The sequence below is a fragment of the Gobius niger genome (genome assembly GCF_951799975.1).
Source record: "Gobius niger genome assembly, chromosome: 21".
NCBI lineage: Eukaryota > Metazoa > Chordata > Actinopteri > Gobiiformes > Gobiidae > Gobius > Gobius niger.
Window position 1 is genome coordinate 9,055,655 of NC_136872.1, and position 23,541 is coordinate 9,079,195.

The window sequence follows — 23,541 nt, forward strand, 5'->3', positions numbered from 1 at the left end:
TGCACTTTGCCGCTTTTGCTGTACTCTAAACGTAACGTAAACGTCACAGCGTGAAGAGGGAGGAGGCGGGGCTAGCAATAATTCCAGCCAATCATGTTTCCCCAGTTGAGCCTTTGTCCCGCCTCTCTCATGGTGCTCTTTTGCACAGGCGCTTCACTGCCTTGGCTGCCACACTTGTGCAGTTCTTCATTTCAGTTTCTCTAAAGAGTAAGTTTTCTTTGTTTTTATGTTATTTGTGCTTGTGGTAATACAATCTAAAATGCTCTAATCATAGATTAAGTGTAAACAAAAGAGCTAGTCGCTAAACACCAAATTTTGATTGTAAAACTATAACATTCAGACTTTCTCTTAATAATAAATTAGCTGAGATAATAAAGTTTGCGTTGGTTTGATGCTTATTATTGTGGCATAGACCAATAGTGGGTGCACGAGTACTATTGTTGTGAAGAATCTCTGACTAATCTTAATCACTTGCAGCATCAGAGAAGAAAGGAAAAACATGGTTCAAGCTAAAGCATGGATCTTGGCCAGGCACTTTGATGGTTTCCCCAAGGACAGTGATTTTCAATTAAAAGAAGAAGAGCTTTCTGAGCCCAAAGATGGAGGTAAATATTGTCTGTTTCTCTGTCTGAGATTCAGATATATATGAGACCTATACAGTATTTATGTGAATCAAATGTTGTCCTCCTAGAAGTGCTTTTGGAGGCAGTATTTCTCAGTGTGGACCCATATATGAGGTAGGTTGAGACCAGCAGATTTTAGAGAAAAACTGCTATTGCAAATTAAAATGTGCTTTTCCCTAATCAGGCCATTCAGCCGAGTTCGCATGAAGGAAGGAGACGTAATGATTGGAACTCAAGTGGCCAAGTAAGAGGCACAAGCCCACATTTACAAACACAAATGATAACTGCCTGTTGACTGTTAACAAATCTCCACCTGTTACAAAAACCTTTGAAATGTAATCCCTAAAATGAAAATTAAGTGAACAAAATAGCTTGCCTGAAAGCTGGGACACAGATGTTTCTGTTTAGATGAAGAGAGGAATGCTCTTGTTGAATGAAAGATCCAAGCAACCACATTCTCTGACATGACAAACATGTGTTGTGTAACTTGTGTTTTTCCCATTCACCCAAACTTTTGATGATTGTTTAACATAGTTTGCTCTGGTCTTTTTAGTTAAGCTTTGACTTTCACTTGCTATTCAGTCATATAGTGTTAATCCCCTCTATTTAAGGCAAGGCATGTTTATTTATACTGTGCATTTCATACACAAAGTAACTGAATGCGCCTAAATTTATAATTCACAGAGTGATTCAAAGTAAGAACCCAGCGTTTCCTTTGGGGAGCCATGTCGTGTCACGCAGCGGCTGGAGGAGCCACTCACTCAGTGACGGCTCAGACCTCATCCCTGTAATGTCCGAGTGGCCAAAAGATCTGCCGTTATCCCTGGCTCTGGGTACAGTCGGCATGCCCGGGTAAGACCAAATGATCTGCTTCTATTAACCGAGTGTTGCAAATAAACCACAACTTTGTCATTTTGTAGTTCACCAAAACAGATGTTTTTGTTTTACTTTTATAATTGATGAGGCGAGTGATGAGTCACTCTGTTACAAACAGTTGCCTGGAACAGCAGCGCACATCTAGAAGGTCCTGTGTTCTGAATCATCCCTAAGCCAGACGGGCCATTCTGTGCGGAGTGAGTGGTGGTTGGTGGTGGTCAGAGGGGCCGGTGGTGCAGATTGGCAGCCTCACATCTGTTCAAGGGCAGCTGTGGCCACTAATGTAGTTAACCACCAAGTATGAAGTGACTGATTAATGAAAATTATAAAGCAACTTTTAACGTTGGGAAAAGCACAATATAAGACTATTGCATCATCAGTATTATGAAACAAAAACAGATACATTTACCAAATACTTTTTTTTTTGGGGGGGGGGGGGGATTCTCTCAGATCTTTAGTTCAAACAATGAATTGGAACACAGTGCGTCTAAGCTTGAATCCTTTACATCTTGCTTTTCCTTTCAGACTGACGGCTCTGTATGGTATCGAGGAGGTGTTGGGGCTCCAGGCTGGAGAGACTTTGCTGGTGAATGCTGCTGCAGGGGCCGTGGGCTCCGTGGTGGGACAGATTGCAAAGATCAAGGGCTGTAAAGTGGTGGGTTCAGCCGGCTCTGAGGGCAAAGTGGCTTTCCTCAAAGAACTGGGGTTTGACCAAGTGTTCAACTACAAAACGGTTACTTCACTGGAGGAGACACTAAGATCAGCTTCTCCAGAGGGATACGACTGCTTCTTTGAGAATGTAAGTGATGATGGTGGAGTGATGCTTTCTTTTTGTTCAGTATTTGAGACTCTGTCCTCTATGTCTTCTTAAATGTTTAGGTTGGAGGCACATTCTCCACTGTTGCCATACAGCAAATGAAGGACTTTGGAAGGATTGCTGTTTGTGGCAGTATTTCCACTTATAATGATGCCAAACCCCAAACAGGTGCCTAATCATTTATCCGGCAGCTCAAAAGTGATTTTTAGCTCAAATATGGCATGTCTCTTCTCTTGGGATATATTTGTAACGAGACCTTTCGAATGTTAGAAAGGCACCAACAAATACTGTTCATTAATTGAAGACTAATAATGATTGTCTTTTCAGGACCGTACCCTCAAATGACCATGATCATGAAACAGCTGAAGATGGAGGGCTTTATGCAGAGCAGGTGGGCCGACAAGCACCAGGAGTCTCTGAAGAGGCTGATGCGATGGGTCAAAGAGGTAGGAGCTCACACACAAACACACACATGCTACTCAGGCACATTTACTCATGTCTGTTTACTATTACACAGGGGAAGCTGCAGTGGCGGGAACACGTCACCAAAGGGTTTGCAAACATGCCAGCTGCTTTTATGGGCATGTTGAAGGGAGATAACACTGGGAAGGCAATAGTTGCAGTGTAATCTGAGGCTCTGAGTGATCATCAATGACTATTTTTCCATAGCAGTGTTTACATCTTCATACCTGAATGTAAAAGAAAGATTACAAAAAATGCTAAAACATGCACATTTATATGTAAGGTTATGCTAAAGATTGTACCCAGCTTTGTGATGTTTATAGTTTCACCTCCTTATTGGACACTGACAGGAAGTGACATAGAAGAAGGTAAACAATTTTAAACTGTTGCCGTGGCGACCATATTAAGTCAACGATCAAACTGCTCTGGAATGTTACCTTCTTCTATGTCACTTCCTGTCAGCGGCTTAAAAATTCAAATGACTGTAACTTTTCTGCCCAACATTTCTTCATTAAAATTGCTGCTTAACTTAAATAAAATGATAATTATGCAACTGATGAACTTGCAACTGATGTTATCCATCTAAATAAGTCATATTTTCAAAAGAAGTGAAAAATAGCAGCGCTGGCCCAGATGTCTTTGTGGCCAAATTTCTTAAACTTGGATCCTATATATTAAATTACTCACTATCTGACTTGTTTAATTTGTCTTTACGTACTTCCTCTCTCCCTATTATTTGGAAAACTGCCAGAGTAATTCCAGTATTCTACCGCCCAATCTCTATTATTTGTAGAAAAAACACATTTTTTGAAAAGATTATTTTTCAACAACTATACAATGACCTTTAATAAATTTAACATACTGTCTCCCTATCAATCTGCCTATTGTTTTGGTTTTTCAACAACTACAGCCTTAGTTAGATTTACAAATGATGTGTTCTCCTCTTTTGAACAAAATAAATGCACAGGTGCTATATTTTTAGACCTTTTAAAGGCTTTCAATCTAGTTGACCATTACATACTCCTGAACAAACTTAAATCAGTGGGTCTTAGTTGAAACGCTCTTCTATGGTTTGATGCCTATCTACATAACAGACGACAATTTTCTGTTTATAAAGATGTACAGTCCAGTCTTTGTATCATGGAAAAAGGAGTTCCACAGGGTTCTATGTTGGTACCTCTTTTATTTTCTATATTTATTAATGACCTCTAACATGAGTAATCTCCAGAATTAGCTACAGGTAGACTTCCATTCAATTCAGAACGTAATATGAAAAAATCACTTAGAACTCATCACTGTAATTTATTTTCAAGCGTATTTTTTTTTTTTTTACCACCATACTTGAAATGTTTTCTTGTCCCTTATACTTCATCCTACCCTCTTAGACACTCTCAATATCCTATATTTACTGTTCCTACTGTGCATAAAGAGCTGGCCCGGAGGTCCTTCTCCTTTAGGGCCCCCTTTGATTGGAATCATCTGCCTGTATCACTGAGGTCTCTATCAACCTTTGATCCCTTCAAAATGTCTTTTTTTTTTTTTATCCAAAAAATGAATGCCACTGTTTGTAGTGTACTCTTGGTTGGAATAACATTGTTATCTTTATTATTATCTTTATTTTTTACTGCTTTATTTGTTTTTCTATTGTAAATAATATTAACAATAACAACAATAAAAACTGTTTGTTGTGTAACTTGTCCTGTGTTGTACTGTAATTGTGTTCAATGTTTAAATGTGTTGGTCCCCCTTGAAAACGGCATGCTGAATCTCAAGGGGTTTTCCATTAATACATTCAAATTAAAAAAAAACTTCATATGCACTTTAAGCACTTTAAACATCACTTACTTTAAGCAGAGGAGGCTGGGTTCTATAGGCTGAAGCATGGAGAGGATTAAGGAAGTAAACTATTCACAGAAAAAAGGACAAACGCAGAGGACCAGCTTAGATCTTCAGATTCTAGAGCATCCACAAACACTTAAAGTTTTGTGTAGAGCTGTTTTGCACAGCATTTTAATCTATTCTAATGTAACTTTGTATGGCATGAAGCTATTCTCTATATACACCAACAGACATGTAAAGTATAAAGTCATGACATAAAGTGCATAATAACTGAGCGATTTACTGTATTTTTAATCACCCTGAGAACACATGTTGTATCCTCAAGGTGGCAGTGCCGTGTCATTCATTCACTTTGGCTGCCTTGATTTGCCAACATGACAGGATAAGCTTTTTTGGAGAGAAGAACACTCAGATAAAAGCATCAGGCTTTAAGGCTCAATAATGGTTATTTCTTTAAGAATGACATCGCCCTGTTCTTGGCTTGTTCTTCTTAATCCCAGCAGAAATGTAGAAGACAAAAGTCATGTCCAAATATCAAAAGGCCCATTTTGACAGCACAAGACCAGTTCGGTTCACTTGAGACCAGTTAATTTAGCGCCCGCAAGTTTGTGTTTCAAGTGCCTTTAGTGTAAAGTGGTCTGAGTCGTTATGGGAGTGGCCGAGGTCATTCATATGCATGTGACAGGAAACAACCACAGCCACATCACTGTGCTTTAGTCCTGCATCAAAACACCTTTGTATATGCAAAATTTGGCCATTAGGTGGGACAGAGTACTCATAAACAAAAAAATACTATGCAATTATTCTATATTATGCCCTTGAACAGCGATAAGAAAATTAATATGTGAATGTTTTCCTATCCTAAGTTATAAAATGGACTTTAATATAGCCCAGTTCTCATCGGCCTTTCGGCTCAATCCATACAGAAGTGAAAGTAAAAATCAGCTGTGCCATGTGTGAACTTTGACTTTTAGACGCTCATACAGAAGCTGTGAACAAGTCATGATCGAGCCTGGTTTAAATTTGTGAAAGCTAACTTTCAATATGCAAGGCAACTATTGTCTTTCACAGGCCTGACCAGAGCCGGTGCTGGCCCTTCTGGGGCCCTAAGCAAAAATCCACACGGGGACACTACTGTACGCATCCCATGGCTATTTGACAAAGAGCAAATCCATTTACGGTCAAAAACAGTTTCACTGTGCAGCAGTGCAGGGCAGAAGGGGAACATAATGACCTCAATTGCTGCCTCTGTTTGAGAACCACTAACTACTAAGCCACAGTCACACTGGGATTTAGAATGACACTAGTCTATATCCCCACTTTTTAAAATGGTAAATGGCAAATGGTCTCATTCTCTCTCCTCTGGTCCCTGACCCACAGTTTGGGAACCACTGATTTAAAACTAGCTGAAACCTGCACCTGACGGTTATTTCTGTCTGACCACTGAGAATTAACCAGTGAGTTGCCCAGCTCGTTATAGACTGTGCACATTCAGAGAGCCAGAGTTACTGTAAGTTACTGTGTTCGTGAGAACCGTGTGGATTCAACTTCTCTTTTTGACAAAAGGGCCACGGAGAACGTTTTTACTCGTCTATTTGGCAAACTGATTCTCCACAAGAGACAATAAGAAGAGAGTTGGAATGATTTGGTGTTATATGTGGCAAAGTAGGCAGAGAGTGAGTGAGCGCTGTCAGAGAGCCTGTTCCGTAACAATGCGTTGATTAATCAGTGAAACTACACCGTGATGCGGGGGCCCTTGCGGCTGCGGGGGCCCTAGGCACCTTGCGTAGTTTGCGTATAGGAAAAAACGGCTCTGGGCCTGACCAATCAGAGTGGCGACAAGCCCCCCTCCCCTTTCCCCTCAAACCGGTCTAGTTTGCAAACCGTTCCAGACACCATGGCTGAAGTGGTCCGGGACTGGAGCGGTTTAGACCCCCATTTGGGAGCGGAGCGGTTCACTTTGGCTGTCGAAACACCCTCAAACCGCTCCAGTCCGTTCCGGTCTGGTCCTGTCGAAATGGGGCTAAAAGGATCTCACTCACAGGCCCGGACCAACAGGCAGGGGTGCAGAGGGTGAATTACCACTGAGAATCCTCCCACTTTACTTTTATCAATGTAAAGTCTGTCTTTGTAACTCCATGACTTGGTTGGTTTGATTAGGAGCTGCACCTTAGCAGTCTGATTTACTGCTTAATTTAGCCGAGTCACTCGGTCAAATATTATTTTGATTAAGGGCAGCTTTTGTCCCGCCTCCCTCCTTGTTGTTTTATCAGTCTATGCCTTGGCCTTTGCCACAACTTCTCCCATATCTGTTTATCACTGAAAGAGCAAGTCACCCTTTTTTTCTTTGATAACATCTACATTTTTATCCTTGTACTGTTGGAATAATATCAGGCTTTAAGATTTAATAATGTTCTTTTTTTTTCTTTTTTTTTAAAGAATGATATAGGCCTGTTCTTGGCTGGTTCTTGTTAATCCCGGGAGAAATATAGAGGACAAAAGTAAAGTCCAAATATCCCCACCTTACTTTTATCACACAGTTAATGTAACGTCTGTCTTTGACCCATTAGAAACTCCATTCCTCGGTTCGTTTGTTTAGGGGCTGCACCTTAACACCCTCATTTACTGTTTAATTTAGCTGAGTCACTGTTATTTTAACAAAGTGCAGCTTTTGTCCCGCCTCCCTCCTCGTGGCTTTATAAGTTTATCCCTTGGCCTTTGCCACAACCTCTGCCATTTTTCACTGAAGGAGTAAGTCACCCTTTTCTTCTTTGATAACATCAACATTTTTATCCTTTTACTGTTGGAATAATCTCCGGTAAATGTGCTCATCGCATTCAGTATCAGAGAAGAAAGAAGAACCATGGTTCGAGCTACAGTATGGATCCTGGCCAAGCACTTTGACGGTTTTCCAAAAGACAGTGATTTTCAACAAAAAGTTCAAGAGCTTTCTGAGCCCAAAGATGGAGGTAATATCATTTGTCAGGAAGTTGGTGTTGAATGAAAGACAGTAATACATCTTTATATACATTAAGCTAATATTGTGTTTCCAGAGGTGCTTTTGGAGGCAGTATGTCTCAGTTTGGACCCATATCTGAGGTAAGTTAAGAGCATTAAACTTCAGAGAGAAACATCCACAAAAACTATGATTTTATTTTCAGACCATATAGCCGAGTTTTAATGAAGGAAGGAGATGTGCTGATTGGCACCCAAGTGGCCAAGTAAGATACACAATATTTGAATCCCTTGTAGTTATTATTTTTGGGTGTGTTTTTATACTAACATAGCATGAGCCAGATCCAAAATCCTCTTCCTGTTTTGATTAGGGTGATTCAAAGTAAGAACCCAGCGTTTCCTTTGGGGAGCCATGTCGTATCAAGCTGCGGCTGGAGGAGCCACTCGCTCAGTGACGGCTCAGACCTCAATCCCATAATGTCCGAGTGGCCAAAAGATCTACCATTATCCCTGGCTCTGGGTGCGGTCGGCATGCCAGGGTAAGACAAATAATCCTACCTCTGAGATTAACGTTAGTGAAAAATTGTTTTTATGTGTCACTGTGTTACAAGCACTTTTACATCTTATTTTCCCTTTCAGACTGACGGCTCTGTACGGTATCGAGGAGGTGTTGGGGCTCCAGGCTGGAGAGACTTTGCTGGTGAATGGTGCTGCAGGGGCCGTGGGCTCCGTGGTGGGACAGATTGCAAAGATCAAGGGCTGTAAAGTGGTGGGTTCAGCCGGCTCTGAGGGCAAAGTGGCTTTCCTCAAAGAACTGGGGTTTGACCAAGTGTTCAACTACAAAACGGTTACTTCACTGGAGGAGGCACTGAGATCAGCTTCTCCAGAGGGATACGACTGCTTCTTTGAGAATGTAAGTGATGACGGTGCAGTGATGCTTTCTTTTTGTTCAGCATTTGAGACTCTGTCCTCTATGTCTTCTTACATGTTTAGGTTGGAGGCACATTCTCCACTGTGGCCATAGAGCAGATGAAGGACTTTGGAAGGATTGCTCTTTGTGGCAATATTTCCCTTTATAATGACGCCTCTCCACAAACAGGTGCCTACATCATAGTCGCTCAAATATGGCCGGACAGAAGCTACACATTGACACTTCAACACAGCATATGACATTGGTGATTTAACTTTCTTTTTTTTTTAGGACCGTACCCTCAGCCTACTATGATCATGAAACAGCTGAAGATGGAGGGCTTTAAGCAGACCAGGTGGGCCCACAAGGACCCAGAGTCTCAGAAGAGGCTGATGGGATGGGTCAAAGAGGTAGGAGCGCACACACAAACACACACACACACACAAACACACACACACACACACACACACACACACACACACACACACACACACACACACACACACACACACACACACACACATGCTGCTCAGGTGCATGTACTCATGTCTGTTTATTGTTGCACAGGGGAAGCTGCAGTGGCGGGAACACGTCACCAAAGGGTTTGCAAATTTGCCAGCTGCTTTTATGGGCATGTTGAAGGGAGATAACACTGGGAAGGCAATAGTTGCAGTTTGACATGAGCCACCTGGAGCAACCTCTTCATTTTTGACACGTCACAATGAGCAGTGTGTGACAATTAGCAATTTAAATGGAAGACAGATCATCACCCAAATGGAGTCAAGTCAATGTATGTATTTTTTTGTGTGACCTGGCTTTAATACATTTCATACATTCTATATAATTACATGTGTCTCGCTAACAACTGTCTGTAACAACCACAAAAATAAAATCACTTGAAAACTAGTACACTTGTCACCAATTATTTATATATGTCGTAGTGAAAAAGTGCATCAGAATCCTTTGTCATACAATCAGACAAAAATAATCCGGCTCTGATTTTATTTTATTTGCATTGTATTAAAAGTTGTTTGGACCGGGGCTGCATTTTACAAAAGTGAAGGTCTACATCAGTGAATTTAGTATGGACATAAAGCTGTGGAGATTGATAAAGCAGCTATTGGTTGTCTGTTTAGGCCAGTTTGACTATTTATTAATTCACGTACCAAACTGAGTGGATTTAGGACACCCCCTCACGTTCTTAAAACAAGCAAATTATCAATAGGTAGCAAAACATGTTGAGGTTTCAGAGGTTTACTGCTACAAAACATGCCAAATACGTCACTGACAATACGTATGTTGGGTTCAAGTTCTGTTTGTTGTTGCTGAAATCACAATAATATATAATATGCAGTTTTTGTCTTTATCTTAGCCTGGATTATAGCGCTGTAGTGGAATTATCGCTGCCTATTGCACTCAAGGGTTCTCAGTGGGACGACGAAATGTTTAGTTTATTTGTGTGTTTTTTTCCAATTAATTTCCAAAGTCTGCAGAAAGGTTTGCGAAACGGGTTTGCATTGGATTACTTGGTTTAAGGTGGCTTGAAACTTGAAAAGTCATGTTTTCTTCAGTGAAAATCACTGACGACAGCATTGATTCACCTCCGCCCAGCCATCCTACTGCGAATTTCATGCATGAAATGTGATGTTATGCAGACGGGGGATTCCAGGGGAAAAAATAATGGTAATATATAGTATATATTTTACACCATTTAATACTTAGTTAGTAACTCATATTAGGCCACACAATGATCAATGCATGACTAAACTTGCAGGGGGTTGTTTTTGCAGGGAACATAGGTATAGAAACAGACACAATTCAAACTATGTGGGCTTTTGTAAAGGATAATTATAGCTGTTTTGACATGTCACACATTATGCATAACAAATTGTGATCTGTAAGTGGCAAAACCAGTTCATTTTTGGCTTCAGGTTTCAGGGCGGCAGTAGCTATAAAATGATGCTGCAGTGGAGCCGTCTGAAGAAGTCACCGAGTGCCACTGAAGACATCAACCCACTCCAGTCCAAGAATCAAAATGGTTAAAAGTATCACTACTGTGGTAATTCTTCAATTCTTTTCTGATCATATTTACTGAGATGCATCGGTTTTGTTGCATTTTTCTTCCAGTTAGTGTTGATGTTCAGGCCATTGTGTTGTTTTGTCTCCATTTTCAGGCGCAGTTTCAGGCCGAGCTGGCGGCAGCTGGGAACAAGCTTATTGTGGTAGATTTTACAGCAACGTGGTGCGGGCCCTGCAGACAGATCGCTCCTCAATATGAAGTGAGTCAAACGCTTTTTTTTTTTTTTTGCACATTTTTCTCATTTGGTGTTGAGAACAGGAAGGTACAGTCAGAGCGAAGTAAAGTCAGTATTCACGGTCCAATGGTTTCTTTGAAATAAGTTGTCTAAAGTATTCGCTCACCCAATTGTGCGCAGAGGTCATCGACTTTCTGCAGTCAAACTTTCACCCACAGAGTTTCTCCCAACTCTGTGGGTGAAGACAAACTTGGCCTGCACAGAGTCCTGGCCTCAACCCAAAAGAAAACCGGGCATCCAACATCAAGTGTGTTAAGCGTCTGAAAGGTGAAAAACACACTGCTATACCTTGTAGACAGTCTTGAGCCTTCACAGAAGATCTGAAGCTGTTGTAGGTGCAGAGTCGACTGATATTGTATTAGCCTGAAACCTTTTGGATCAAAAATGGGAAGCCATCTAAGGTCATATGCAAGTCAAGGCGAGTGAGCAAATATTTTTTCTAATAGTTGTGTGCATCCCTGTTGCTCAGTCGTCCTATAAATTTAACAACTATTTCATACCGGTAACTATGGCGTATCTAATTTCTGCTTCTTGTGTCAATTACTGTGTTGTTTCATTAGGCACTGGCAAAGCAATATAAAGACGTTGTTTTCCTGAAAGTGGATATTAATCAAGGCCAAGTAAGTTGTAAAGCTTATTCCAACCTAAGAACACATGAAAATGAATATAAAAAGAGAATTTGTTGTTTAATCTCATTCTAAGTTTGCGTTTGTTTCTCTCACCAGGAGCTGAGTGCTATGTATCAAATCAGAAGTGTTCCAACATTCTATTTCTTCAAGGGTGGAGCAACCGTAAGAGTCCTTTTAGTGTCTCATTGATGGTGACTTTTCTGCCTGGGGAACTTAAAATCTTTGTTTTCCAGGTTTCTGTCGTGGCAGGTGCTGATATTGCCACAGTGACGATGAGGATCCAACAGTTCAAGTGAAGAGACATTCATCAGTCAGCTGAGCTCGTCTCCGAAACAGTTTTACTATTTTTGTATGGCTGTGATTCAAAAGATAAAGCTGATTTATCTTTTCATTCAGTGATTACTCTTTCAGTCTTTATTATGTTTATTCAGACTTAATAATTATTCATTTTGTCCACCTTGTACATTGACATTTTTAGATTTAGATTTCAATTTGTATTTCAATGCTTTACACGGCCATAAAATCTCCAAATATTGATGGATTTAAAAAAGTTGTTTTTTTTTGTGTGTGAAGGGGTCCTGTGAAAACAACACGGTGCTTTCATCTATTACCATAAATCATTAACCCTTTAGATGCCAATGTTTGCCATCAACAAACAACAATTTTAAATAACATGCAAAAATTCTAAAACAACACATTTATTTTTTATTATGGCTATTGTCTGCGTGACCGGCCTGTTAGTGTGGATTATCAGAAGGAAGATTTGGTGCATTTTTTGTTTTTGTGTAAAGTATCCTCTGGGAGTGTTTCATGCAATATTTTTTCATGAAAGAGTCCTCTACATTGACAGCTTAATAAATTATCAGATATTATTCACCTTATAGATGCCAGTGTTTGCCATGGACGACCATCTGCAATGTTGAATAAAATTCAATAATTACACTTGTTTCTGTGTAAAGTCAGTTTGTTTAGTGGTGCCATAGACTTCCATTATTAAATGCATGCTTTTAGACCCCCCATTATAAAAATTCTCAGCATCAAACTGCATACAATTATGCTTTTTTTTTTAAACCAAATGACCACATTTTCTGTTTACCCTGAAAACCACGGCTTTGCAGTGGCATTGACTTGTAACTGTTATTGAAGCTCAATAATGTTAACTTGATGCTCAATAATAAGACACATTTCATTTTGACTAATATCATTGTGACCGGCTCGCCCATATAAATGGTCAGTGAACATTTTTGATTTGGTGTAATATCAGTTTGAACAATACATGGTGTTAAACTACAGGACTTGACCCATAGACTTATATTGGGATTAGCATTATTTTCACCCACCGGCAACATGAAGTGAAGAAATGCTTTTCTTTTTCTTCTACTTCCCACTATCCTGCACCAATATCCTTCTAATAAGCAGAATTATAATTATAGAGTTTTGCTATTTATTTATTTATTTATTCAACCCACCCCAAATGCTGTCCCTGAATGCATATTTGTATGACATTTGTATGTATTTGAGCTTCCCACACATTTCCCACGGCCTCCACACCGCCCCCACACACCCCCTCAGTGAGTCATAGGTCATCGAGCATGAACATGAAGGTACTTGTCTAATTCAATCAATAAAAAGATACGATATTTTGTCAGAGAATTAAGAGTTAATTCAGGCCATTCACTCTTTCATACATTAGCTTGTTTAAATTTGTCCCATGGCTCCAGAAACGGATCTCATATCACCAATATGGGACCAATACCTTTCCTTTTAGTTCAAATTTGATTTTTTGCACATTTTATGATAACCTTATTTGAATTTAATTTGAATTGTTAGATGCAGTTGTAATTAGATGAGTACCCAATGGGAATACACATGTGAAATGCACAAGTACTGAGAGTGTTGAATATAAGGTGCACATAAGCTTCAGCTTCAGCCTATACTCCTTTTGAGCTTCCATTACTGTGTAATGATATGACTTTTGTAACTAACACAAATGTGACCAGCTCAAATAAACTTAACTAACTTTTTGTTCTTTTTTTACCAGTATTTTTTTAGGGTTGGTTGTTTCATTTGGGGAAATCTATAAAATAAATAAACAAAGAAAAAAAAAAGTTTGGACTCTTACTGCATAAGTATCAGAGCCCCTTTAAGTTTTGGACATTTTGCCACACTGTGGACCTAAACGTAAATATATTTATTTGAGATTTTATGTGAAAGACACACACTAAGTGACACGATCATGAAGTGAAATGAAATGTATACATGATTTTGAACTTTTTTTATAAATAAAAAACTGAAAATTGGGGTTTGCAAAAGTATCTCCCCCCGTGAGTTAATACCTCGTGGAACTGCCTTTTACTGCAATTACAGCTGCAAGTCTTTTGGGGTTTGTCTCTACTAGTCCTGCACATCTTGAAATTGGATTTTTTTGCTCATTCTTCTCTGCAAAACAGGTCAAGATCAGTTAGATTCGATGGAGAGCACTTGAACCGCAGTTTTCAGATGTTTCCACAGATTCTCGATTGGATTTAGGTCTTGACTTTCTAACACAGGGATATTTTTAGCGTTTTTCATGTAGGCCAAAAAGTCTTGGTAGGTTTGCAGAGATGCCATACTCTTTCCATTCCTGGATGGTGTATTTAACTGTACTTTGAGAGATATTTAAAGCGTTTGAAATCTTCCTATAACCTAACCCAGCTTTATACTTCTCAATAACTTGATCCTGGACCTGTCTGGTGTGTTCATGGACTTCATGATGCTTCTGCTCCACACACTGCTTACACACTGGTAGACTCTATTTACACTGTGTTCCAAATTATTATGCAAATTGTATTTTTGTGTCAAAAAGGTAAAAAAAAAAATGAAACTCATGGATGGTATCATGTCTTGGGGCTCTTTGAATCACTGACATAAATCTTAGAGACCTGGGATGATTAGTTTTCAGGTTAAGCCCAGTTAAGGGAAAAACTACTGAAAAAGGGTGTTCCACTTTATTATGCAGATCATCATTTTCAAGCAATATGGTAAAGAAAAAGGGTCTTTCTGCTGATGAAAAGCATGAAATAGTTGAATGCCTTGGTCTAGGTATGAAAACCTTCGATATTTCATGAAAGATTAAGTATAATCATCATACAGATAAGAGATTTGTGGATGATTCAGAGCACACTCCGGTTTGTGCAGATAAAGGCATAATATGACGGTTTCTGCCAGACAAACACATCAGATTAAGAGAACAGATGCTACAAAGCAGGATACAGGTATTTGAAGCTGCTGGTGCCTCTGGAGTCTCCCGAACATCAAGGTGTAGGACCCTCCAGAGGCTGCAGTTGTGCATAAACCTTCTATCCGGGCCTCCCCTAAATGGTTAATTGAAGCTGATGAACAGAAACGGCTGCAGTGGCTCAGAAATACATGAAGACTCATTTTCAAACAGTCTTGTTCACTTATGAGGCCGTGTAACCCTGGATGGTCAAATCAGTGGAGTAGTGAATGGTTGGTGAATGACCACAATGTCCCAACAAGGCTGTGACGTCAGTAAGGAGGGGGCGGAGTCATGTTTTGGGCCAGAATCATGGGGAGAGAGTTGGTCGGCCCCTTTAGGCCCTTTTAGGCTCCCTGAAGGTGTGAAAATGACCTTTGAAAAATATGTGGAGTTTCTGACTGACCACTGTCTTCTATGCTACAAAAAGAAGAGCCGTGCTTTCCCTAATAAAATCATCTTCATGCTTGACAGCGCACCATGTCCTGCTGTAAAGAAAACCTCTGCATCACTGGCTGCTATGGGCATAAAAGGAGAGAAACTCATGATGTGGACCCCCTCCTCCCCTGACCTCAACCCTGTTGAGAACCTTTGGAGCCTCAACAAAAAAAACAGTTCTATGAGGGTGGGAGGCAGTTTTCATCCAAACAGCAGCTCTGGGAGGTTATTCTAACATCCTGCAAAGAAATCCAAGCAGAAACTGTCCAAAAACTCACAAGTTTAATGGATTTAACAATTGTGAAGCTGCTTTCACACAAGGGCTCCTATGGTAAAATATAACTCGACCTGTTAATATTTTTTTGATTGAAATAGCTTTTGATTTCAGTAAATATGACCTCCTAATGCTACAAATACAACAAATGACCATTTTCAGTTAATTACAAGCTTTAGAATGTATTGAAACGATGAGTTGCATAATAATTTGGAACAGTGGATTTTGAGGTTTTTATTTTTGAAAAAAATACTGTTATCACTGGGAGATTTTTTCCAACCACATTTAAATGATCCTCTACCAGTTAAAGACTTGAAAATTATGCTGACTCTCATCTGAGTTGACATTGACAATTTAGAAAAAACTGTCATTTGCATAATAATTTGGAACGGAGTGTACTTATGCCACCCACTGTACCCTTAAAATGAATGCCTGCGCTTGTAAAATCTTTTTTTCCCTGCCTTGCAAGAGGAGAAAGAAGTGTTGTTTTGTGGTGTTTTTATAGCTTTGTTTACTAACATGTCTTAGCATGAGGAGAGTGGAGCCTGAGACATATTTATTCATTCCAATCAGGCTCAATGAGGGAATCACTGACAACACTTCCAAACTATTTTAAGAGAAAAAAGTCTGGTTTCTAGACATGAATAATCCAATACTGCCTGGTTGTGGTATAGGGCTATAATATAGGACATGGGGGGGAAGGGGTTGAAAATAGCCAAAACTAATAATTAGGCCTACATATTGTTTACATTAAACTAGGGGTTGGTAGCATAAAAACTCTAAGTTGCAGGGAAATATATAAAGGATATAAAGGAAGTCAATGAGGCCGGGGGAAGGGGTTATAATGGTCAAAAGTGATAATGACCTTATTTTTTAAAAAATGTAAAGGGTTTAAAAGATAAAATAGGAATAGTCTATGGGTACATTTCTGAAGCACTCCCTCGAGGTACAAAACGTCTTATGCAATCCAAATTGATCAGAACCGAATGGAACTCAGATATGTCTAAACATGTAAAAACACACCTCCCTGTCGATTTTTATGGCAACAACAAGCATCCTCTGATATGCAGATTTCCCTCAGGCATAAAGGGTTAAATCAAATGAGACTCAATATTTTGAGTATGGGTGTGAGGCTGAATGGAGGGCAGCATGCCTACGACCCCCTAAAAGGCACTACAATGAAGGACCCATTGGATAAATCTTACCCGCTAAAGAAGCCAAGTAAAAAGGGGCTCATTTGGACAGCAGCAGGTGTTTGGGACAAGAAGTGGTCAAGTGTGGAGTGATATAGACCCGAGTATTTACTTCAGCATTACGAGTGGTGGTGGTATTTTGTATACACAGATCCGACCAACAGGACAGAAGCAGCATGTTCCTTTCACATATCATTTATTTCTTCATTTGTTTACAGTTCACAGATTTCGTTAATCGTTAGTTCACAGTAGCTTTCATTTGGCTCACAGCTTGCACACATTAGTTGTTTCATGCTTGCTTTTCGTTTAAAGTTGAACACAGGTTGTACGACTTAATTTGAGTTACAATTATGTCCAACAGATTTAGCCTATATCATAAAATACAACGGAAACAAGAGAGCGGCATCAGCGACTGGGTCTACATCTAGCCCATGGATCTATTATAATAAACGATCTAGCCCTCCTCCTGGCTTTATAGCCTACTATTTATGCGCTAGCGCCATCTGCTGGCCGTTTTAATAAAATGCATTTAAATAAATAATGCCACATCTTAAGCCTGAAGCTATATTTTAAATAACTTCTTCTTCTTCTTATTATTATTATTATTATTTTTATTATTATTATCATTATTATTAATAATATTATTAATATTATCGTCATTGTTGTTGTTGTATTACATTGTTGCCTAGTTTTTTTTTTTGCTGTTTTTTTTTTTTTTTTTTTTTTTTTTTACTCAAGAAAGGCTGTAAAATCTACCCATAGGCCTTGCAGTTTTATTATCCCATCAGGGGATTGTCCACGGAAATTGCAAGTGAACAAAAATACTTCGCTAATGACGAATCATCAGTTGGAAAAACACATTTGGATGGACAGCTCAGTCCAAAGGGCCGGGCGGGCCAGCCAGCGCCAGCGCTGCAGACGGCCTGTCACAGCCCAATCTGCTGGGCGACCTGATCTGCTGGAAAATTTGATCTGCGCATGCTCATATGTCCTCGCGCGCCGGAAACATAGGTTGCACAAACTTCATTACCTTTCTATCGATTTTGTTATTTACACATTGTATGTACATTTTACCGTGCCGTAACATATTTGCATAACGTTAGAATTTAGTAAAAAAAAGAAAAAGAAAAAAAAAAGTTGATTAATGTCTTGTGTTTATACGCTTCGCTCTACTAACTAAATAAATGCGCCGGCTTCTGTTACCTGCTTAACCAATGTTTTGTTAACCTTGTATGGATTACGAATCAAGGCTACAGCCTGAGCCAACACAGAAGTCTGTCTACAGAGCAAAAATAAAACAAATTTGTCAGGCTAACAGAGATTAGCATGACTCCGGTCAGATCAGGTCGGCCCGCAGATCGGACCGTTACACGTCCCATGATGTGAGGGAGGCGGAGCATTTAGGGCGTGATCTTCCGCAAGTCTTCCGCCACTTGTGCTGAAGTTTGTTTCAGTACCATCGCGATTGTCTCTAGTTGGAGTCGAACAGGCGAAAAAGCAAGATGGTGAAGTACGTTACGTCAGTGGTAAGCGGTTTTGGATACTTTGAAGCGTCGAGTTTCGCTTTGTGGGTTTGTTTTGTTTCACAGCCAATGGAATTCTATCTTTTTTCACCTTTACAGAGTGAGTTCGACGAGGAGCTAAAGGCAGCAGGGAGCAAGTTGGTGGTAGTGGATTTTACCGCGACATGGTGTGGCCCCTGCAAAATGATCGGTCCCATCTTTGACGTAAGAGTGAACCATGTGGCCGGGCCGGGGGGAAAAACCGACTCATGTCAAATACTTTCGATTGGCAATGTTTGAGGGAATATTTTAGGAAATGTATGGGTAGATAGATCAATATATATTTACTTCTGAATTGGTTATTTAGAATTGTGGGTCAATCCACAAACGTTCATGTTTGTTGCCGCTCAAACCAAGTAGTTTTAGTGCAGCAAGTCAATAAGTAAGAAAATGAATTTCGTAAGTAAGCTACTTAAAGAGGCTTAAAAGCTGCTGGTTAGTTATACCTGACTTATTGCTACTTGAGATAGAATTCACAAGTCATGCATTAACTTTTTTCTTTTTTTTTTTTAGAGATTGTCAGGGGAGTACACGGATGTCGTTTTCCTGAAGGTGGATGTTGATGAGGTTGATGTAAGTTTCAATTCTTTTCCCCCAACCTTTCTACCACATGGTGCATATAACAGTGTTTCTTTTCTTTAAAAAAACAAAACTATGACTAACTTTGACTTAATGGGATAAAGCCTGTGGCAAGTATTGATTAGTATTGATAGGTTTTACTCCAGTGAAAAGTCAACCGTATGGAAGATAAGTTGGAATGGAGGCAGATTTGAATGGCGCTTTTCACATGACACTAGTCTCCCAAAGCGCTTCACACAGTGTAGGGGATTTGTTCTTTATTCACTCCACGCACAGTGGGGGCAAGCTACATTATGAGTCCACAGTTTCTCCTGGGGTTGACTGACACAAGCGCAACAACACACTTCTTTATGATGGAAATAATTCTCACCCGTTATGACATCGAGTCAGTCCTGACCCCTCTCACCTTAGGATAGGGTTAAGCCACAGCCACGTCCCAAACATCAACATTTACTCCAAACATAAACGCCTTTGAACTTGTCATTCAAATGAAAAGCTGTGTTTTCCCACTGATTATTGATGATTGACGGTGCATCGGATCGCCATTAAAGAAACCCTGCATTCACTTGACCAGACTCCAGGAGGTTTTTATGCTTTTTAAGTAGGTTTTGAAGAAAAAAAAAATCCTAGAAAATCACTAGGAAAAGTTTGAGACACACTGAAAAGGTCCCCGCCCTCTTGGAGATCTCAACCTGCGAGTTGAACTACCTGGGATTTGATCAAACTCTCATTTCTCATTGGTATACAATTACAGGGTTCATATATAATTGTGTCGGCAATGAACAAAATCTCACTGCTCTAAGAATGATGGCAGATATTCTTTTCTTTTAAGGCTGCAGTAAATGGTGATCTTTTTTTTTTTCGTGAGTAGATGGAGTAGTGAACCCTCCTCCCCTCACCTGAGTTTCCCCCGTCACCCACACCCCTCACTCCCCTCCGCACTATAGACCATTCAGTGGGATGTAGAAATCTCAATAATCTTGTGTGTAACAAGCATTTATCAGCATACATAAGAGATGTAGCCAAATAAACATTATGAGACTTGCATTTATTTGCTAAACTGCTTCTTTCATGAAAGTCTTTTTTTGGCATTTAGAGCATAATGGAACTAAGTTTACAGTGTAGAACTTCTTTTTTCCCCACAACCATTGAACGCCTCGACCTCTGGTGCTGCTTTGCTTTGTGAGGAATAAGACCTGACCGCTCCCTGTAGATGAAAACAGAAGAGGGCGAGTGCATCAATGGTCTGGGACCTGTGCTCTTCAGAGACTGGGCTGGCCCTGTAGATATTGGATTTTTAAACAAAGGGACATTTTATGAGGATTTCGGGTCTGTCAGATGTTTGTCGGTTCATGATCTTTTTGTAAACTTCTATCATAATGCTAAACTGTTGCTGCATCTTCTGCTTCAAACATTTGTGGTCTCTTGTTCACCTGTTTGTGTTTACATGGTGCGGGTAGCTTCCTGCTGCTGTTGTGGATGGCGCACATTGTGGCGCATGATGTGAATGCAATGTTGCCGAACCGGAAAAATGGGATCACTTAGAGTAGCTTGTTACAAATCCTCATTCTAGTTTTCCTCTGTCTCACCAGGAGCTAAGTTCCAGATGTGGAATTCAAGCCATGCCAACGTTCCAGTTCTACAAAAATGGGGAAAAGGTACCGTCTCGTTTCATCATTGTTCAGATTTACAAACTGATTCTTTAGAAAATCTCAAATGTTTGTTCTTTTTCAGATTTTGGAGTTTTCTGGCGCGAGTGAGCAAAAGCTCAAAGAAAATTTAGACAAGCTCAAGTAATGCATTCCTGGATGATCAATTTGGGCTTTGTAAATTCAGGCATTATATGGCGAAATGATCTGTCACCTGTGCAAAGCAAAGACGTCCATCCACGCATCCATCAATACTAAACATGGACAAAGCTCCTATTGTTTGCTAATGCATTTTTTTTTATTGTAAACCTCTTGCAACAAACGTACTAAGATGGTAGACCTACATTTCAAAATAAATACCATTTTAAAGTGATTCTGGCAGTCATGTCTGTACTATCATTTATGCATGTCGCTACTCGAGCAGTCCATATAGCCAACACTTACTGTGCTTTTAGTGCAGGGCATACTGTAGCTGCTGCTGGGAGACTTCTACTACCTTATGGTAGAAATGGATTAGTTAACACTTTCATATCCCCACATTCAGGTCTTTATTTACCAATATTAAATGTGTCTAGTCACCTTACAAATTCTTTTTGTCCTTGCACAATAAGAGCATGCGCTTTTCACTTATAAATTCACAGTTGTGAAGCCAGATTTGACCCGGTTTTGGTTTCCGCTGGCAAAACCAGTGTGGTTTACATGTTGGGCTTTTATTTTCACACACCACCGGAACAGAGGGGGGACACAGTGGCCCGGTGCGTCGGTATAAAAAGGGGTCTCCTGCATCCTGTCCTTCACATCATCTCCACAAATCAGATCTTCCAGTCTCCCCACTGTAGCGTCACCGTGCTGTCAACATGGTCAAAGAGGTGTCGAACCTGGTAAGTTCATTGTCTTCAAAAAAAAAGAAGCTCCATAGTTGTGTATTTTAATATGTTATTTCCAGATTGATGTGAAGCCCGTGATGCTCAAATCCGAGACGGTGCGCGCGCCCCTCGTGATCGGCTGTCGATGTGCATTGTTTTAAAGTTGAATTGGCATCTACAGGTGGTGCTTCTGTTGGTCTACGAATACTGCAATGTTCGGGGATGACCATGTAGCGCTCGTGCGAAAGCCGAACAGAATCAGCTTTTGTTCAGCTAACCAATAAACCTAGCTGCGCATATTTATGTGCCGTCGCCATGCGCGCACCTTCCATAGAGAGTGAGGACCTTAGGAAAGAACAGCACTAAGGAAGGGCGCACGAAACCACGCGCAGCGCAGGATTTAGGTGCTAGTAAAGGCATCACGAACACCAAGCGGAATAGGCTATGAGCGTGTGGCAGGTGTATGTAGTGGTGCTATAGCGGCTCTTCTCAGGCTGTGCAGGCCGAAGCTAAAGAGCCGCTGATGATGATGATGAGAGCAGGATTCATTTGGTCCAGTATATTCAGGTGATGATTTTCTAGTATCGGGGCACATAGATGGACCACATCGGCACAACAGAGCATTAAACAAAAGCGCAGAGTCAGGATGCGGGACATCATCTGTCCAGGATTGTGAACTTTGAATTATAAATATAGTATTGTGTGTGAGTGTATATCAGCAAATAAATAACTCACCGGTCATGCTCGTGTTATAACAGTGTGCCTCTGTTGGTTCATAATTGGTCATTTTCCTTTATTTTGTGTAGGATGAGTTTAAAAAAGAGTTGAGCGCAGCTGGAAACAGGTTGGTGGTGGTGGACTTCACAGCAGAATGGTGTGGTCCCTGCAAAGCAATGGCTCCCAAATTTGCAGTAAGTAGTCTAATAGTTTAGTTATTGGAACTGCTACTTATTTGACATTTCTTGTGAACCTTTGGTCATTTGGGGTCATGTGTTTTCAGAAAATGGCAGAAGAATTCAAAGATGTTCTCTTTCTGAAGGTGGATGTTGATGATGCTGCGGTAAGTGTCACTGGTGGACCGTAGCCTTTATAAAGTCGCCTCTGAGTTTGTGGATAGATTTGTGTCATGTGCTAAACTAAGATGATCTTTGTCTCTCAGGATGTCAGTGAATTTTGTGACATTAAATGTATGCCAACGTTTCATTTCTACAAAAATGGAAACAAGGTAAACATTTGGTTTTACATTGCACACAATTCATACTCAGTTGGAACTTGGTTATAAATGTTTTGTACTTTTTTGCCCTTCAGGTGGATGATTTCTCTGGGGCAAATGAAGATACCCTAAGGGCAAAAGTGGCACAACATAAGTAAAATTATGTTGTTGTTTTTTTAAATCTCACTATTTATTACACACAGACTTTTGTTCTTCAATCACGCCACATGATTTAATGTCTATAGAGTAGTAGGATGTCGACGACTGTCACAAAGCTGCTTCAGTAGAGAATATTCCATATCTCAGTTTTTAAGTTTCTAAATTGTGTCATTGTCATTTCTGATTTGATTCAATAAAGGCAGAAATAGTTTCTGCAAAATGTACAGATGTCTGTCTAAATCTCATTTCCCTTGGATGTGTATTATCAATTAATAATAATAATAATTATACATCGGCTTTATAAAGCGCTGTTTTGGACCCTCAAAGACGCTTTACATTGCACTATTCATTCACTCCATACTTGGTGGTGGTGAGCTACTATTGTAGCCACAGCTGCCCTGGGGTAGACTGACTGAAGCGAGGCAACCAGTCTGTGCTGTCGGCCCCCCCGACCACAGGATGATACAGCTGTTGGCAGTGCTTAATTTGATCAGGGTAAAGGAGCCGGGAAATATTTAGGAGGATCCGGCAAAGATTTGATCTGATATAATGGTTTAATGAGAGAGTTCCGACAAATGTCTTTTGGCCTGTTCCATCACATCAGACCAAAAGTGTTTCTGAAAATACTAATTTCGTGCTGGAGAGTCTAAGGACTGGGGACGGCCACGCCGCTCATCGGTATCCTATTGAACATTGTATTTGCCTGGATTCACCTGACTTTTAATTGTCATATTTATTGCTCTGTTTTATTGTTTGGTGCAGCTGTGAGGCGACTTCTGTTGTGATGTTGGGCTATACAAAACCATTAAACTAATTTACAAATTAAGCACTGGCTGTTGGCTTAAGTCCAAATATGAGATTTGCATCTCAGAATGCCTCCCTGTCAACATAATTAATAGAATATAATCCTCTAAAAAAACCTTTGA

At 40.1% G+C, this 23,541-nt stretch overlaps 4 protein-coding genes across 4 annotated transcripts; all 4 read left to right on the forward strand.

Moving 5' to 3' along the window:
• Positions 1-123: 123 nt before the first annotated feature.
• On the forward strand, positions 124-3,048 carry LOC306980795 (prostaglandin reductase 1-like). Its single transcript, XM_079580231.1, has 9 exons — positions 124-207; positions 478-605; positions 692-737; positions 808-867; positions 1,308-1,475; positions 2,025-2,298; positions 2,379-2,484; positions 2,644-2,762; positions 2,834-3,048. Exons 2-9 carry the CDS (start codon positions 500-502, stop codon positions 2,942-2,944), a joined length of 990 nt encoding a protein of 329 aa, XP_079436357.1. The 5' UTR covers positions 124-207; positions 478-499; the 3' UTR covers positions 2,945-3,048.
• A 4,417-nt stretch (positions 3,049-7,465) lies between these two features.
• Positions 7,466-9,229, forward strand: LOC306980796 (prostaglandin reductase 1-like). The gene is made up of 8 exons (XM_079580232.1): positions 7,466-7,586; positions 7,671-7,716; positions 7,779-7,838; positions 7,944-8,111; positions 8,212-8,485; positions 8,566-8,671; positions 8,774-8,892; positions 9,050-9,229. Exons 1-8 carry the CDS (start codon positions 7,481-7,483, stop codon positions 9,158-9,160), a joined length of 990 nt encoding a protein of 329 aa, XP_079436358.1. The 5' UTR covers positions 7,466-7,480; the 3' UTR covers positions 9,161-9,229.
• A 1,210-nt stretch (positions 9,230-10,439) lies between these two features.
• Positions 10,440-12,190, forward strand: LOC306980808 (thioredoxin-like). The gene is made up of 5 exons (XM_079580245.1): positions 10,440-10,541; positions 10,657-10,761; positions 11,358-11,417; positions 11,523-11,588; positions 11,660-12,190. Exons 1-5 carry the CDS (start codon positions 10,518-10,520, stop codon positions 11,720-11,722), a joined length of 318 nt encoding a protein of 105 aa, XP_079436371.1. The 5' UTR covers positions 10,440-10,517; the 3' UTR covers positions 11,723-12,190.
• Positions 12,191-17,933: 5,743 nt separating this feature from the next.
• LOC306980977 (uncharacterized protein) lies at positions 17,934-22,839 on the forward strand. The gene is made up of 11 exons (XM_079580523.1): positions 17,934-18,113; positions 18,210-18,314; positions 18,663-18,722; positions 20,321-20,386; positions 20,463-20,521; positions 21,019-21,070; positions 21,217-21,258; positions 22,050-22,154; positions 22,244-22,303; positions 22,403-22,468; positions 22,552-22,839. Exons 1-11 carry the CDS (start codon positions 18,090-18,092, stop codon positions 22,612-22,614), a joined length of 702 nt encoding a protein of 233 aa, XP_079436649.1. The 5' UTR covers positions 17,934-18,089; the 3' UTR covers positions 22,615-22,839.
• The last annotated feature ends 702 nt before the right edge of the window (positions 22,840-23,541 follow it).